The sequence below is a fragment of the Acomys russatus genome, chromosome X (assembly GCF_903995435.1).
Source record: "Acomys russatus chromosome X, mAcoRus1.1, whole genome shotgun sequence".
In the NCBI taxonomy this organism is placed as follows: Eukaryota; Metazoa; Chordata; class Mammalia; order Rodentia; family Muridae; genus Acomys; species Acomys russatus.
Window position 1 is genome coordinate 81678187 of NC_067169.1, and position 19068 is coordinate 81697254.

General features: G+C 40.3%; 1 protein-coding gene across 3 annotated transcripts in view; it reads right to left on the reverse strand.

Annotated features, from left to right (window-relative positions):
- Positions 1 to 200: 200 nt before the first annotated feature.
- The window catches only part of Morc4 (MORC family CW-type zinc finger 4), a 56817-nt gene continuing 37949 nt past the window's right edge, over positions 201 to 19068 (reverse strand). Inside the window, exons 14-17 of one of the 3 annotated variants that reach the window (XM_051141274.1) lie at positions 18538 to 18710; positions 1928 to 2597; positions 1059 to 1342; positions 201 to 756 (exon numbers count right to left, since the gene is read on the reverse strand). In XM_051141274.1, the coding sequence (XP_050997231.1) occupies positions 603 to 756; positions 1059 to 1342; positions 1928 to 2597; positions 18538 to 18710 (1281 nt within the window). In that variant the 3' untranslated portion in view covers positions 201 to 602. Of the gene's footprint in view, positions 1343 to 1927; positions 2598 to 18537; positions 18711 to 19068 lie in introns of all 3 variants that reach the window. The other 2 variants (XM_051141276.1, XM_051141275.1) reach the window with 2 other exon arrangements.

Genomic DNA, 19068 nt, shown 5'->3' on the forward strand with positions numbered 1-19068 from the left:
CACCTAAGCGACAACCATCAGCAAGAGCCTTGTCCTGCTCGCTCTTTAACACTGCACTGAGGTCCCACTTATGCTAGCCTTTCCGTTGCTCTCCTCTGCTTTCCATGGCATGTTTATACTGCTCACACACACCATACCCTTCTTTGTATACTTAGTTGACTTGGTGTGGCTTATGCTTCCAACTAGATTGTAAGACCCTTGTCAGGGCTGAAACTTTCATTTATCCCACCAAGTACATTGGACCCAACACTTGCTGATTGATTTAACCTAAACAAATATAAACCATCATCAGAATATGAACTAGGCCAAGTCTCTAGATCATGAAAATTAGAACTTCCAGGTCACCGAAAGCGGTGACTATTGCTTTTCTGTTCCTGGACTCTCAAAAGGCTACTTTATGGGCCTCTTTCTTCATACCCACAATGAATGAGGATCACATTGATGAAGAGCCAGGACTTATTCAAAGATTCTCCATATAAGGCATAAAGGTGAAAGAGAAAGAATGAGGCTAGGGGAGGGGTAGGAGGGGAGCTGGGAAGAAAGAAGAGACACAGGCAGAAAACAGAACAGAAAGCTAGGAGAGGATATGTATAGTCTGGTGCTCAATCCGGGATGTGATTTGCCTCCAGCACTGTGTAGAGGATCCCATCCACTTGTTCTGAGTCAAACCCGATCTCACGAAGCTCCAAGTGAGGGAGGACAGAAGTAAGGAGATAGCTGACGTGGATACGTAGCCGCGTAAGCTTTGCCAAAGCCCTGTATGATGGAGTGAGGGGGGCAGGAGGAGAAGAAATGACATGAAGTCATTAGCCAACAGAATACACTGAAGTCCCTTCAAAATGGGCCTACATTTCTTAACAATTAGGGCTCCATTAGGTAGAAGGAAGGCTGAAAGCACCATGCCATCAAACACAGGGAGACTGGCTGCGGCTTTTTTACGAGATAATTACTCAATCCGTGGTGGTCTATGAATTAAGACTTCCTCCCAGGAACTGGGGGTCTTAGCGGATAATTCCCATTAGTACTCACAAGCTGATAACTAAACCCTAGTAATTAACCTTTCTAGGTCATCTCCCTCTGCGTTCCGGCAGGAGTCCTGGGCCTTCTGCAGCACTTCCAAGTGTGTCTCTGTCTCTTTCAGTTTCTCTTTTAGCTCTTGCTTCTCTTCTTTGGTTCTTTCTAGCTCGGCCTTCAGAATCTGGAATTCAGCTTGGCGATAACCCATGTGCTTCTTGCTCCAGTATAAGCCTTCTGTCTCCTGGGTACTGTAGGTCACCAATTCATGTTGAGCTTTCTTAAATTCAGAATGCCAATGATTTCTCTCCTGTTCTAGCTCCTCTACCTGCAGGTACAAGAAAGGGAAACTCGATGAGCCAGTGTATAACCAACAACAGCTAAAGTACCCCCAAACTCTTCCTACTAAATCTACCTGTGATTTTATTATTTCTAATACTCTATGGTACCTATGCAAATCTCTTGCCAAACCTAAAACATAGAGGGAAAGCTCATTGGGGCCCACTCAATCTGAGACATACCTCAGTCTGGTTTAATGACGGATTTTGTTTAAAAGCCTTAGAATGCGAAAGAAATCACCAAATTATTAACACCCTAGTTAAATGGCTCTCCACCTGTGGCTTGTGACCCATTGGGGAGGCAAATGACTGTTTTCCCGCGTGGCCTACGACCATTGGAAAACACAGATATTTACGTTACGATTCATAACACTAGCAAAATTACAGTTGAGGTAGCAAAGAAAACCATTTTATGGTTGGGGGGGGTTACTAACCATCAAACTGTATTAATGGGAACTGTATTAAAGGAACAGTATTAAAGGGTCACAGCATTAGGAAGGTTGAGAACCACTGCCCTAGTCTCTTGGTTACAACGACCTCTTCTTATCCCTAGTAGTAAGGTGTGTAGCCCAAACCTTTTGCTGGAACAAATTCCTTTCAGCCAAAACACGTTCCAATTTTTCCGTTGTTTTCTTCAATTCTTCCAACTCCTTCTGGTTCTTTATCTTTGGCATGCTACGACTTCCACTCTCCTGGCAGCCTTTGCCTTTCCCTGCAGTGGCTGCTGCAGCTGCATTTGGATTTGGGTTCCAGGATTCCGCTGCCCTTCTTCTGCCTACAAACTCCTCCCTGTTAAAGGGGATTAGCTGGATGGGAGCTCCTGAATCTGCAACTCCCTTGGCAACACCCACAACAGCTACAAAAGGCCCTCTATGCACTTCTTTGTTCATGTCCTCGCTGCTTCTGTTAGATTCTTCTGCTACCAATTTGGGCATCTGATCTTCTAATTCTTCAGTAAGCAGGGAGCCCTGGCTTTGGTCCTGGGACCCTGGACAAAGTGCTGGCGCTTCCCTGTTCTGCCCTGTATTCTTGTTTGCTTCTGGGTATTCTGGTAAGAGGTGTGGTGGGGTGCTCCTCTCAGAGCTGGATTTATCATGGCTGTTTTCTCCTTCTGGGTAGGCGGCAGCTGCTTCTCCCCTCCTGTAAGGACTGGACATGGAATAATCTATAGGAGATGGTGTCATCTCATTTTGGAACCTCCTTCGTTTTTCCGCGGGCTCCTCACCCAGGATCAATTTGTACTTACTGTAAAAAGAAGAGATCAAATTGTAAGCTGTCACAGTACAGGGAAAGACTATTTTTAGTCTACAAAGCCTCTCCTCGAGGCACATAGTCTTTTCAGGTTAGGACTACTGCCGCCATGGCTGACATACACTTTCTTCCCTAAGAGTGTGTTGGGCACTGTCCCTAGTGTGTGGATGTTAACAGGTAATGTGGAACTCTTAAGATGAGGACCCTTGTGGAAGGTTGTTAGCTTACTAGGGCTGTTATCCTCAGGAGGGACTAAGGCAGCACTCACGGGACCCTGAGTTAGTTCTCAGGAAAACCAGATACTATAAAAGATGTAATGGCTCTCTCTCTCTTACACCCAAGCCTTAACATTGCAATCCCACCCATCATAAGGCCTTCACCAGAGCCAAGATGATAGCACTGCCACACCGTGCCCTTCAGTCTCTACACCTGTGAGCTGAACAAACATTTTTCCTTGTAAAAGTCACCTGGTCTAACGTATTTTGTTACACTAACAAGGTAGTGCAACAGCCCGGCCCCCGTAAGCCTCAACCCCTTCACTCATGCAACTGGATGAGTTGGCCACTGGTGTTAGGGGAGAAAGAAAATTGATGAGTTTTAAGGGTCAGCATAAGAATAAAACAGGAGTAGGCTGACCTTGGGAGAAAGTTTTAAAGATGAATTTTAAGCCAGTCTAAATGTAAAGCTTCCTAAAAGCAAATAGAGAAAAAAACAAACAAACAAACAAAAAACTAAATACATACACATGCACACGCACATGCACACATACACACTCTTTTAACACAGAATGGAATAAAAGGTCATAAAAAAGCCTAGCAGTGTATGCAGAGAATAAAGCCAGCTCATTAATTTTAAAGTATCACAAACCCTCCAGTATCAAAGACTTAGCATATTTTTATTTTTATATTGCAACTCCATACAATTCCTTGCCAGCCAAGTGGATTGTGGCTATTGCCCATTACTCCCTTGTAAAAGTTAATTAAAGCACAAGGCCCTAGTTAGAAACACAGAAAGTAAACCATTCAACTCAAGTCATTTCCCCATTATGACTAACAACTTCACTTGGTCAGACTCAAACTGGCGCTCCCTGTGCTCTTCAGAGAAGTCCAAGAGGATGGTCTCAAATCACCTTCCACCGACAGCTGCTAGAACGGGTGAAGAATCTTTCAAAAGAGCTGGTGTCAGAAAGCCTTAGGCGATTTTAGGCAGGCAGAAGGAGTGGAATGCTATTTTCATTCTTGCAATCTGCCCTCTCTCCAGGTGATCAAGATATTCCAAGGTAAAAACAATCAGCTGTTGAACTTTTTTTTTTTTTTTTTTTTTTTTTGGTGAGAAGGAATCAGGCATGTAATTAGCCTTCTCAGAGGACCTCAAGGCTGCCCGTATCTCTGTGGTTCCTGAGAACAACTATGAGACATCTCAGGCTTAACTTCTTATAATGCTCTATGAGTTGTTCAGAACCCACACTGGCCTGCCATCTCAACAGACCTTGTGTTAATCCTTTAGGAAGGAGAAGAAAGATTCTGAGGACATGAGAGAACATACATATCCATCCTTAAGCTTGTATAAGGGGCACTACATTTGATCTGTTTAGCTCTGGTGCTGCGGAGGACAGTGGCACATCCCTTTGGCAGGAGTGCGGGGAAGGTCTGCATACTACACGGAAAGAAAAGCCGGACAAAGCACTGCATGCCTGTCATCTCAGCACTTGAGAAGCTTGAGGTAGGAAGGCTGATGCCACTTTGAAGCCAGCCTGGGCTACAGGCCCCCCAGGGAGGGCTACAGAGTGCAGCTGCCTTTCTTTAAAGAACAAAGACAAAACAAGTTTCTGAAACTTGTGTTGTCTGCCTGGCCTTCATTCCCCCAACTCTAAGAGCTCTGTTCATAACTATTTCCACCCTTGACTACGCTCTTTCCTTTGAGTAATCTCAGACAACATGTTGGCTCCAAGCTGCAGGAGGGCAAACCCTCTGGCATTCTTCGAAGTCCTAATGCCCCAATCCTGAATTTACAACTGCATAGCACATGCTTCTTCCTGGCCGTCCCAATGGTATCGCTAACTCAGTGTGTATAAAGCTGACTGTTCATCTTTTCCTTTAAACATGTTTCTTCACTCCGGTTTCTATTGGTATCAACAACAACAGACTGTTGGCGGTCTTTCTACAGTTTTATATGGTGGCTGACACTACCAACACGCTAGCTGAGACTCTTGTTACCTTTCTGGATTATTGCAATGGCTTCCTGTGATCTGTTTTCCCTCCAGCGCATGCAGGAAGTTAATCTCCCGAAGCACTGCTTCAGCTTATGCAATTCCTGTTGCTAAATTTTTATGTGTTGCGTCCAATAACATAAAAGTTTAAATGTCTCAGCTGGTCAATCAAGCCTTCCCCTGGCCAAACACAAGGCATCTATGTGTTAGACAGTCTGCTGAGCCTTATCTAATTCTCTCAATTAACTGCTTTGAAAGGATGGTCAGGAAGGGATCATAACTGACTGTCTGCAGATGCCAAGTGGCAGAGCGGGGTTATGTAATTTGGTCCTAACTTTTTCTTCCATTACTTCCGTCACAAACACTGGACAAACTGAATTTCTGGGTGATTTCTTATTGTGCTCCATTGGACCACAATGGCCGTCTCTTTTCTAACATTTCACATCTAATTCTAGCTCAAGTGCTACTGCTGAATGTTTGTAACACTGTGTGCTCACACATTCATGCATGTATGGACACACACACACACACACATTAATGCATGTGTATGCAGAGGCCAGCTGTCCGCATTCTGTGTGTAATTCCTTAAGAGTCACTCACCTTGCTTTTTGAGACAGTGTCTCTCACTGGGGCCTGGGGCTCACAATTAGGCAAAGTTTGCTAGAGAGCGGGGCCTTAGGGATTCTTTCTCTGTTTCTGTTTCCCCAGTGATGAGATTATAAGCACCCACCTCTGAATCTGGCTTCCTATGTGGTGGATGCTGTGGATGGATCTTGGCTCTCTATGCTTGGGTAGTAAGCACTCTATCAACTGACTTATCTCCTCATGCCCTCTTGTAATGATTTTAACATTCCTTTGTACCATGGATTAGCATCTATGGGAGCTGTGTGTATACGCATATGTGCACATCCTACTTGAGTACGGAACTGGCACCTCCTTGACAGACAGTGCTTAATTGTGGTGGGTGAAGATGAACAAAACTTTTATGTACGTGGCAATCAAATTAGAGCTATCATGCCAGGCAATGGTGGCACACGCCTTTAATCCCAGCACTCGGGAGGCAGAGTCAGGCAGATCTCTGTGAGTTTGAGGCCAGCCTGGTCGACGGAGTGAGTTCTAGGATACCCAGAGAAACTCTGTCTCAAAACAACAACAATAAAAATAGAACTAGCATGTAAATGAGAGAAAAATAAATGGATTTCTTTGATGTGGTCCGTATTTCTCAAGAACCCGTGTTTCTCTCTATAAATCGATCCTCATATTGGACCTACATCCAGTCCTTTGGTAAAGATTAATTGTATGTTTTATATGCTAGGAATTCCCCAACAACTTACTTTCTTCTCATTTTTTTCTTTTTGTCACATTATCTGCTGTTACTTTATATTTTAAATTATCCTCTACGTATTTTACATGCTTTGACAAAACTGTATACTTCACCCTTCTGCTACTTCAAACCGCTCCCCAAAGCAGCTTTCTCTTTTTGACTATTGAGTACTTCACAAACACGCAGGAGACACGAGAGACTAGAATGTCGCAGCTTTTTGCACGTTCATGCTCATGGTTTCGACTGTGTTCAAGACACCATGATAGGCAAGAATAAAAATGAAAATTCTGGCTCCTGTACAGTGTATACGCACTCATTCGTGATGGCCTCTTGAAAAGCGCTGTACACTTGTGCGTTTAGAGTGCACATGGCCATCGACAGCAATTTTCTGCTTCCAAGTTTGGAGCAGCTAGGACAACAAGCCTGGTGCTTCATAACTGGTATCTTTTATTTGGCATGCTTCAAATGTTTAGCCATGTTGCAGCACATTTCAGTTTATTACTGCTGCTCTGGTGCTGACATGATTTGTATACGCACACCAAAAGTTTACATGTAAAGACCGAATCCCTACAATTTGATATACAATATGGAAATTTAATTTGAGTATGCTTGGAGGTAGGGTCTTTGGGAGGTGATTAAGGTTAGATAAAGCCATTCGAGAAAAGTCCCACTGATTAAATACTGGTGAGGGTCATCAGAAGGAGGAGAAACAGAAACTCGTGGGAGAGAGAAAGAGAGAAAAGAGGTGGACAGTGCAGAGGGAAAGAGACAGGTAGAGACAGATAATGTGGAGATTATGGACACGGACACAGACACAGACGTGTGCTCCCTGTCTCTTACCATGTGATGCCTGGCACCATCTCAGCACTCTGCCAGCTTGAAGGCCTTCCTTTTCCAAAGCTAGTGATGTGCTCCTCACATTTAAAAGGTCCAGAACTAAATTAAATCAATCTGATTTTACATAGGGTTACACAGTCTAGGGCAACTCATTATAGTAACCAAAAGTTTACTATTTTAAGTACTTTATATGGCTGAGCAGCATTATTCCATTGTATGGCTTTTTCATTTTGAGTATTTTATTCTTTCTTTCAGGATATCATATAAAATGTACTTTAATCATATTCACCCCCTCTCCCTACTCCTTCTCAATCTACTTTAACCACTCTTTCCTCCTTAGCTACCTAATTTTGAGTTTTCTTCTTCTTCTTCCCTTTTTCTCCCTACCATCAAATCCAGTTTGTGTTCCAGACTAGTCTTGAGAGTGGGCCTACTCTGGAGTGTGGCTGACCTACGGGGTGGGGGGGGGCACATCAGTAAAGAAAACAAGACCATCTCAGCAAACACAGAAAAGAACTTTGACAAAAGCCAACATTCCTTCATGAGAAAATTCCTGGAGAATTTAAGGTTTCAAAATCCATATTAAACATCCAACCACACAACTACATCTGATAAATACATTTAGCATGTGAGAAGGAAACAAACTTCATATACACACACAGAAACACAGAAACACACACACACCACCACCAAAAACAACAACAACAACTTTTCTCTATATAAACAACAAACATATTCAGAAAGAAATCAGTGATGGAACAGCTGGGGCGGGGAGGGGGAGCGGGTGGTGGTAGCAGCAGTGGCACATGGAACATGCCTTTAATCCTGAGTTTGAGGCCAACCTGCTCCACAGAGGGAGTTCCAGGACAGCCAAGCTACACAAAGAAACCCTGTCTCAAAAAAAAAAAAAAAAAAAAGAAAGAAAGAAAGAAAGAAAGAAAAAGAAAAAAGAAAAAAAAAAAGAAAAGAAAGGACATGGAAGAAAAACATTGAAGAGGATATTATTTATTTTGTATTATGTCCCCTGCTGATGGGAATTTAGCCTGCTTCTATCCTTCATCTACAGTGAACAATGCTGCTATGAACACATGTATGGTTTCTAGATGAATACACAGTTTCACTTCTCTAGGATATATATTTTGAAGTGGAAGTACTGGGACGTACATATTTGAAGAATCTGTAGCACTTCCAGACACTTCCTCTGAAGCAAATGTGGTATTTTGCATTTATGTCAATATACAACGGTTCCATTTATGCCATATCACAGCCAACACCTTTTATCTACCTTTTTGAAGATAGGCATCTTAATGGCTGTGAAGTAACAGCTCATTTGGTTTTGATTTGCGTTGCCTTGATAGTTACTGATACCAAGCTTCCTTTCATGTGCTTATTATTCATCTGTGTATGTTCTTGGGCCCACTAAGCTGTTTTATTAGTGAGTTGTGATAGGTTTTCTATAGTCTGGATTCCTGCTCTTTATGACACACAATTTTTCTAAAGTGGTTTTCCCAATTCTATGGGCAGCCAGTTTTACTTTGTTGTTGTTTGCTGCGGCTATTATTTTTGGAGACAGCGTTTCAGTACAACTCAAGCTAGCCTTGAACCCACAATTCTTCTGCTTCTGCCTCCCATCGCCTTAATGACAAGGCGCTCTGCAGATGATTCTGGCTTTGAAGATCTGTTTTTCTTTTAATTTCCAGTCCTGTATGAGTATTTGCCTACATGTATGTATTCACATGCACTGCAGTGTGTGCCTAGGACCTGCAAAGGCCAGAGGAGGGTATCAGATATGCTGGAACTGGAGTTCCAAGTGGTTGTGGGTGCTGGGAACTTTGGTGGGACCCTGGGGTTTTGTTTTGGTTTTTTTTGTTTTTTTTTTGAAGAGCAGCTAGTGCTCTTAATCACTGATCCACCTTTATCAATTGAACCACTTTTCATTGTTCCTTTCGTTTTGGGTTAGGGTTATAGCCAAGAAACTATAGCCTAGGCCACAGTTTAAAAAGCTTACTCCTGCTTTTTTTGAAAAGTTTTACAGATTTAGCTATTACACTTAGATCTGACAGGCATTTTGAGTGAAATGTGTACAGTTTGGGGTAGAGATTAACCTTCATTTTGTTGCATTCAAGTCTACCAACCATAAAGTTAAAGGTATGTTTTTACTTTCTTTTCCATTGAAATCTGTCTAACCTTATGCCACTATCACACTGTCTTGACTACTGGAGATTAGTAAAGGTTAGGGAGACTCTAACTTTCTTCTTTTTCAAGGCTGTTGGACTAATTCTATATTTATTCCTAGCATTTCCACATGAATTTTAGAATGAGTCTATTGATATTGCAACAGACACCCGCTGTTTTGCAAGAGCTTATACTGCATCTGTAGGCCAGTTGAAGAGACTACTTAGATTTTATTTTAAAGGAACAATCTCTTTGATAACAGAAATGACAGATGCCTTTCTATTCATTTAGGTGGTCTTTAATTCAACAGAATTTTGTTATTTTCTAGTATACAGATACTGTTTGTGCTACTTCTGTTACATTTTTTCTAGATATTTTGATGTTATCATAAATAAAATGTTTTTTTCTTAAATTTTGTTGTTCTTTAAAAATTGTAAATTTCCATCTTGCTGATGTTTCTCTACTGTTTTGACAGTCTCTGTTTCATTTCCACGTTAATCATCCCCTTCCTCCTATTTGCTTATGCATGCTGATTTCCTTATTATGCCTTCCCAATGGACTATTTATTATGAAATTTTTTAATATCTAGAATATTTCTTGTTTTAAAGCACATAATTTTACACAGTCTTGGTCTGTATTTGTAGCCCAGGCTACAAAGTCACAGTGACCCTCCTGCCTCATGCTCCTGAGTGCTAGGATTACAGGTGTACACCACCACATTTGGCATTAAAGCATATTTCATCTGATGTTAAAATAACTCAATATCTCCCTTAATTTGCTGTTTATCTGGTATGCCATTTTCTGTCCTTTGTTTTTGACACATTTGCAGATTTGAATCTAAAGTGTCTCCTGTAGCTGGCACATCTAGACTTTTAAAGGGAATCCAATGGGATTACACCTGTCTTTTGACTGAACTGTGTAACATCGATGCATTGTGTTGTTACTGATACAGTTGACTTTCTATTGACTATTTAGATTTTGCTTTCTATCTGTGTTATGCCTTCTTTATTTTTTCCCCTGTATTATTCCTTTTTATGTTACGTAAATATTTTCTAGAAGAACATGTACAGATCTAACAAATTATTATCTTAACTCTTATTTTTACAGCTAAGTACTTATTTTGCATATGTAACCCTGTGTATGTACACATGCTTGTGCTGAAGCTTACGTATGCAAGTCAGAGGACAGCCTGTATGAGTTGGCTCTCTCCGCTCATCATGAGGAGTCCAGAGAGCAAACTCAGGGTGCTCAGCTTCGTGTCTGTCAGGTGCTTTTACCTGTTGAGCCAGCTTGCTAGCCCAGACTTATTTCAACCACTATCATTTTTATGCAATACTATATTGAGGAAACTACAAGAAGAAAATTGAGCAAGTGCAACTGCTTTATGGTGTTGGTCTCTAATTTTTGCTGTCTTCACTTCTGACTGCATCAGAGGTCCTCTCTGAACTGTTACTCCAGCACAGCCTTGCTACCGCCACTTCTTTTGTGTTTGTTATTGTCAAAAGTATTTATATATATATATATATATATATATATATATATATACACACACATATATATAATAAATCCAAGGACAAACTCTATACACATATGCAATTACATATAAATGTTTTAAATAATTTTCTTTAAATTGGTCAATAGAATGAAGGGTCTTACTATATTGTTTGATAGTTCATTACACAATTGTCTTGATCAGCATTCAGATTATTGTCCAAATTCCTAAGAAATTAATGAAAAACAGCCCTTGCCCTGAAAAAACACACCCTTTAGTATTTCTTTTTTCTTTTCTTTTTTAGTATTTCTTATATAACAAGCTACTAGCAGTACATTCTTACAGCTTTGGTGTACTTGGGAATAACTTTATCTCATTTAACTTCTGGAACATAATTTTACTGGAATTAAGTAGTTTTGGGTTGATAGTCTTTTTTTTTTCCTAGTACTTTACATATTTCATCTTTGTAAGGTCTATTTCCTGTTGTTATAATAGAAATCCAGAGACTGGGCCCCTTATAAGGAACGAGGGAATTGTTTTGCTTAACAGTTCTGGATGCTGTCAAAATCAACGTGCTGCTCTAGCTGGCTTCTGGAGAGAGTCTCACGGCAGCCTAACTTATGGTAGAAAGTAGAAGCATCCAGAAGACAGAGCCCTTCATAGACGGTCCACCGTCTCTTAGTGGGCTGATGAATACTGTTACACTAGCAATTAAATGTCAACCTAAGTTTTACTGGGGACAAGCTGCCATATCCAAGTCACAGTAGCATCCCATTGCTTTCTGATCCCCATTATTTTTGAAATGCAAAATCACCTGTTAATCTTAATGAGATTTACTGGTACAAGACCATTCACTTTTACTCTCTGCTATAGAGATTTTTCTCTCTACCTTTGGCTTCAGTATTTTCACTATGATGTGACTGGATGCCTATCTGTTTTGAGTTGATTGCACTTAAGTGTCCAGGATAATGCCATTTATCAAATCTGGCACCTCTTTGGCTATTATTTTAAAAATACTCTTTCTAATTCCTCTGTCACTTTTTCATGAAATAGTATGTACAGTTGGTGTACAGCTTTCTCGATTTCCAGTTTTGTCTGTATCCTCACTGAATAATCTATAATTGAATTCTTCCATTTTGGTAATTCCTTATTCTTCTTATTCTTAATGTGTGTTGTTGAGTCTTTTTAGAGATATTTTCATTCCTGTTCTTGTACTTTTTACAAAATTTCCATTTGGTTATTTTAAAAATAGCTTCTGAAACAAAAAACCCAGAATATCTAAAACAATCTTGTACAATAAAAGGTGCTCCGGAGGAATCTCCATACCTGATCTCAAACTGTACTATAAAGCAATAGTAATTAAAACAGCATGGTACTGGCACAGCAACAGGCTGGTTGATCAGTGGAATCGAATCGAAGACCCAGATATGAATCCACACACATATGGTCACTTGATTTTTGACAAAGAAGCCAAATCCATTCAATGGAAAAAGGATAGCATCTTCAACAAATGGTGCTGGTCTAACTGGAGGTCTATGTGTAAAAAAATGAAACTGGACCCATATTTGTCACCTTGCACAAAACTCAAATCCAAGTGGATTAAAGACCTCAACATAAAACCAGAGACACTAAGCCACTTAGAAGAAAAAGTGGGAAAGAGCCTGGAACATATTGGCACAGGAGACAACTTCCTGAACAGAACACCAACGGCCCAGGCCTTAATGTCAACCATTAATAAATGGGACCTCATGAGGCTGAGAAGCTTCTGTAAGGCAGGAGACACTGTCCAGAGAACAAAGCGACAGCCTACAGACTGGGAAAAAATCTTCACCAACCCTACATCTGACAAAGGTGTAATATCCAAAATATATAAAGAACTCAAGAAATTAAACACCACCAAACCGAATAACCCAATTGAGAAATGGGACTTGGAACTAAACAGAGAATTCTCAACAGAGGAGTATCAAATGGCTGAGAAACACTTAAAGAAATGCTCAACCTCCTTAGTCATCAGGGAAATGCAAATCAAAACAACTCTGAGATTCCATCTTATACCCATCAGAATGGCTAAGATCAAAAATTCAAGCGACACCACATGCTGGTGAGGATGTGGGGAGAGAGGAACACTCCTTCATTGCTGGTGGGAATGCAAACTAGTACAGCCACTTTGGAAATCTATCTGGTGCTATCTCAGAAAAATGGGAATAGGGCTTCCTCAAGACCCAGCTATTCCACTCCTTGGAATATACCCAGAAGATGCTCCAGCACACAACAAGAAAATTTGCTCAACCATGTTCATAGCAGCCTTATTCATAATAGCCAGAACATGGAAACAGCCTAAGTGTCCATCAGTAGAAGAGTGGATAAAGAAACTGTGGTACATATACACTATGGAATACTACTCAGCTATTAAAAACAAGGAATTCCCGAAATTTGTGGATAAATGGATTGAGCTAGAAATGATCATAATGAGTGAGTTAACCCAGAAGCAGAAAGAATCAAATGGTATATACTCACTTATATCTGCATACTAGCCCAAGGGGCATGTCCCACGAAAGCCTTCACTTACCAGGAAACTGGGACAGAGGGGAAGGCATCCTATTGGGACTCTAAATGAGAGACGCATGGGAGAACAGCAAAATAAAAGGATCCAGAGGGTCCTAGAAATCTACAAGTAGAACACTATGATAGGCAGATTTGGGCCCAGGGGTCCCGCTCAAACTAAGGCACCAGCCAAGGACAATACAGGAGGTAAACTTTAAACCCCTTCCCAGATCTAGCCAATGGTCAGAATATTCTCCACAGTTGAGTGGAGAGTGTGATACGACTTTCTCACATACTCTGGTGCCTCACATTTGACCATGTCCCCTGGAGGGGGAGACCTGGTGGCACTCAGAGGAAGGACAGCAAGTAGCCAAGAAGAGACTTGATACCCTATGAGAATATATAGGGGGAGGTAATCCCCCTCAGGAACAGTCATAGGGGAGGGGAATAATGGGAAAATGGGGGGGGGGGAGGAATGGGAGGATACAAGGGATGGGATAAACATTGAGATGTAACAAGAATAAATTAATTAAAAAAAAACAAAAAAAATAGCTTCTGTTCTTTTATTGCTATTTGTACTTGATGAAACACTGTCTCCATACCTCCCTTGATACTTTATCCATAATTTCCTTTAGGGCTTTGAAAATATTATTATTGATTGCTTTGGAGGACTCCAAACTAAACACCCGGGTCTCTTCAAGAACAGTTTCAATGGCTTATCTCTGCTTCCTATGTATAGCTTATGTTTTCATATTTCTTTGCATATATCATAATTTTTCTTGACACCTAAACATCTTACCAAATATACAAATTCTGGACACTGATTATCCCTGTCTGAGGGTCTATATTGCTGCTGCCTGCATACTTTTATTTTATTTTATTATGTGTATATACACATGAGTGTTCTATGGCATGTATGTGCAGGTCAGAGTACAATTTGTATGAGCTGGTTCTCTCCTCCTATCATGTGTGTTTCAGGAATTGAACTCAGACAAGCCAGGGCTCACCCCTGGCCCGTAATAGGCTACTTATCACTTATTGGTCAGAGTTTGTGGTTAAGTGCCCCTCTTCCAGTTAGGTTTTTACTCATTTATATTGCATTTGTTTGTGGCTTGGAGGCTGCACCAAAATTTAAGGGGTTTGTTTCTGCAACGTATTCATTTAGTAATTGCTTAGATTGCCCCTCTTTAGTCAACTGCAAGAGAGCAGAGACATAAATAGACAGACTCCAAATTTTCAGGGATGTGTGTGATTTTATCTTTAAACCTGGTTTCTTAGGAACTGTCACTGGTTAAGAGCATCATTTGGCCAGCCAGTGTTTGGTGGTCATAGTATTAAATCTATACCAATGGGGTTGCTGCCTGTTTGCTGTTAGATATGAAAGCAGCTTGGTTACTGGTTTCAAGTTCACCTTATGTCCTATTCTGTTAGTTTCTTAGTAGGTGCTGATTAGTGTTTATGCACAGCCTTGCTGACACCTAGAATTAACTGCCACCTCAAGAAACTTTTCTAGATTGTGTTTCTCTGATTCCATTACCAAACTTCTGATTGTTTGGCTATTTTACTTTTGCATGTTGTATTATGGAATTATAAGCACTTTCTTAATTATTATATATCATGACCTATTTTATTTCAGACAGTGTCCTCGGGCATGAAATTCTTGCTACTTTGCTCCAGATAAAATCAGTTCTTTTAGGTAGAGCCATGGAGTTCAACCTTAAAGCCTGCCTCTTTCTCAAAGCTGGGCAACTTCCACAAAAAAAAAAAAGTGGAATAGAGAAAATTGCCTATTTCTTCCAGAAATCTCCTCATTATGAACAAGGATTGGAGTCCTTTTGAATTTTCTCCATCCAAAATGAATGACTGATCTATGAGCAATCTTGAGCTGCTGCAATGTAGGCCTGGTTTTGTCAGTTTGCTATACCCGAGTGAGTATAAAGCTGAATGGGAGAACTGAGACCCAGTCCTTTTGGTTCTATCGAAATATACCTTCTACAATATAAAGCTGGGGGAGATGAAAACAGTCAGAGGCATGCTCCTCCCAGAAGAAACCAATCTCCTCAGGCAACAGAGACACCTTTTAAGTATGCTTTTAAAAGACAAACGCATAAGCTTTTGGTATAATTCATTTGAAATATAGAAATAAACTACAATCATTCCTTCTTTCCCTTGCCAATACACTTATGCCTATTTTAGACATTAGTTTGTACCATTTGGAAGGAAGCTTGCACGGATGGAGGTATTTACACACAACACCTACTATTCTACCATCTTGGACCCCATTATTACCCTAAAAGAAGACCTTTCACAGAGCACTCAAATTTATGCAGACTGAGTGGACAGAAGGAAATCACTTTCTTCAACAGAAACAAGCTGTTTTCCCATAAAAGGTTATGACTGACAGCTTACATCCTCACTGAATCTATTCCTTTTTGTATTGTGATTCTTTTCCTCCCCTTGTTAGATGTGTAAGACTCATGAAGTCATTTCCAATTACCTCCATGGAGGACTCCTCTAACTTGCCCCAGTATGACTTCTGAAAGTCTCTTGGACAGATTAGGATTTATTTTGTGCAGTTAATAAGCAGGGCTATATGCCTCAAAGACTCTTACTATATTTCAGGTTTTTATAATGAAGGAAATCTTTGTAACTCTTGATTAAACAATTATTTCATTAATACTCTTTTATCAGAAACTGTATATTTTATTAAATCTGTGAATACCTCAATTTCCTGCTTCCAAATGAAAACCTGTCAACAAAAAATAAAAACCGAGACAGCATTTTGGTATATTATCCAGGCTTGCCTCCAATCCCCGGACTCAGCAGACCTTAGGGCCTTAGTTTTCCTAAGTAGTTGGAAATGCTACTGTGCCTCAACAAATTTGGATGGTACTGTATGTGCAGACTGAAATGATGGAATTATTTACTAATCTTACATAACATACACTATTTAGCAGTATCGGGTATCATTTAGCTCTTGAAAGAATTTTACTCTCAACAAATTAGAATTACACATAAAATTTCAAAGCACTGTACTTTCCCTCTACAGCCTAAGCCTTATATTCTACAAACACCCATAGAAAAATGCCAATAAAAAGCTGATGAGGTATGCCACCCAATGGATGTAGTATAGTACTGCACTCACAAACTATATACTATAACATCCCAAATAACACCCATAATCCCCCTACAAATTTAGGCAGAAAATGAAAAGTGGGCATTAAAGCAGAAAGGACAAGGATAATCAGAAGACCAAGAAAGGAAAGTAATATTATGCTTCCAAAACAAAAGTGTTTACTGTGCACCCTTTCAAACCTACAATGGACGTTGAAAAACTATTGAGAGCAATAGGATAGAGTTAGGATCCAACTACAGAGACCATGGTGCACTATGGTTTTTTACCCCTTGCTACAAAATTCAACTTTCTAAATTGCTCTTTAAATATGAGTCAGATTTAATCATTACTTACTGAATACTGACTGCATGCCAAGTTAGGCGATGTTCTAAATGCTTTCATATAGACTGCCATTTACTTTTAAGAGTTTTATAAAAGGATCCAGAGGGTCCTAGAAATCTACAAGTAGAACAATATGATAGGCAGATTTGGGCCCAGGGGTCCCGCTCAAACTAAGGCACCAGCCAAGGACAATACAGGAGGTAAACTTTAAACCCCTACCCAGATCTAGCCAATGGTCAGAATATTCTCCACAGTTGAGTGGAGAGTGTGATACGACTTTCTCACGTACTCTGGTACCTCACATTTGACCATGTCCCCTGGAGGGGGAGACCTGGTGGCACTCAGAGGAAGGACAGCAGGCAGCCAAGAAGAGACTTGATACCCTATGAGAATATATAGGGGGACGTAATCCCCCTCAGGAACAGTCATAGGGGAGGGGAATAATGGGAAAATGGGGGGGGGGGAGGAATGGGAGGATACAAGGGATGGGATAAACATTGAGATGTAACAAGAATAAATTAATAAAAAATAAAATAAAATAAAAGAGTTTTAATAGTTTTACACCTAAAGATTCACTTTCTCTTGAGGCCATCTGCTCAAGATCAAGGGAATCTAAAGGTTCCTCTATTATCTACATGGTTGAATTGTATAAAAATCACAGTATAGGAGACTCACAAACCTATACAAGTCTTTGTTTACAAGAGGCTGAAAGACTTACCTAAGAAGAAACAAACAGGTAAAGAATCTATATCACTGGGGGAAGGGGCAAATTGCCCCTATGAAATCGTCTGTGGTCTCTATCCCATGCTATGTTAAGAAGAGAGCACTAAGAATTGTGATGATAATGACTTTAGACATTTCTAGTTTTGAGAGCCATTCTGTGCTTGCCTCACAGTTTAGCTCTACTAGATTTAAAACAGTAGAGAGGAGAAATGCAAGAAGTGCCAGTTAGGAGTATGGTGTACGTTTCTAGTGGCAATATGAGGGCTGTCATATCTTCCGGTACCGCAGAGAGTCCTAATACCTAAGAAATTAACTAGCTATGCATCTTCCTAGTCCATGGACTAAAGTAATTGATGAGATGGTAGGAAATGAAACGAGAGACACACAAGAACAAACTGGGTAAGCCTGGCTGGCCTGGATTTCACTGTGTAGACAAGCCTGGTCTCAAACACACAGGAGCCTGTGCCTCCTGGGTGCTGGTATAAAGACTTGCACCACCATGTTCCACAAGAACAAATTTTCAGTGTTTAATTTTCCTCCAGGAAATAATGAACAATAATTTACTTAATAGGACACATTTCTACAAGATAATTTTACACAGGGGCAACATATCCTAGGCTTATGAATCCTCTGTAGACTTTAATATGCATAAATTTAAGTATGGGACCAACAATTTTCTATACAGCATTACCTTATTTATATAGAACTTTATACTTTTCAACAAGTTCTCATGCCTATCACTTCATTTGCACAGTAACAATCATAATATGAAGAGTTCAGAAGCCAGTGATTGCTTCAAACATATATAGGCTTGATATGTTACTTGTAAAAAGGAAAAACTAGAAGGTGCATGTAATACACAGTTCTAGCAGTCCCAAACTGTATTTCCATTAGTGAACTTCATGTGTTAAAGAAAAACATAAACTTACCTGACATGATGGTGCACATCTTTAATATTAGCACTTGGAAGGCAGAGGGAGGTGGATCTCTTTGTGAGTATGAGGTCAGTCAGCGCACGCGTGCGTGTGCGCACACGCACACACACACACACACACACACAATATGTGCATGTATATATACTATATACATAATATATATATAACATATCAAATTACTCTACAGGAAAACAGATTCTAAGGCTTACTGCTGAAAACAAGTGATGCTTTTAGTTACCTGGAAAACTGAAAAACACTGGAATCCAGAGATTTAAGTTGAGGAGGCGATCTGTTTTCTTCTCCAGCAGATGGAAGCAGGCTAGGGCTATTGATTTGCACATATCCAACTGCCTTGTCATTTAGTTGAGCCATATCTTGTGCAGTAGTAGTTTTTGGTGGCTTACTGAGGACCTAGCAAGAAAGAAACAGTTCATAAAGATCTCAAGTTTGAACGAAATATCGAAAGATGGGTCAATTCTTCTGATGCCAGGAAAGAACGCTTGGCCAAATAAAAAGACACTGTTTCCTAGACAGAACAAACAGTGCACAGTAATGTACACTAGAACACTGAACCCAAACACATCCAGTCACTAACCTTATCAGCTAGACACCAACAGACTGCTCCCAACTCTCGTATTGGTTACTAGACCTATCCCACCCACAACACAAATTCAGGCCCCAATCGCTGTCTATTTCGCTCTTGTGACCCAGGTGAAGGCTGGGGTTTTCATCCTTTTGAGCTCTGTGTTGAAAACATGGGTGGAAAGGA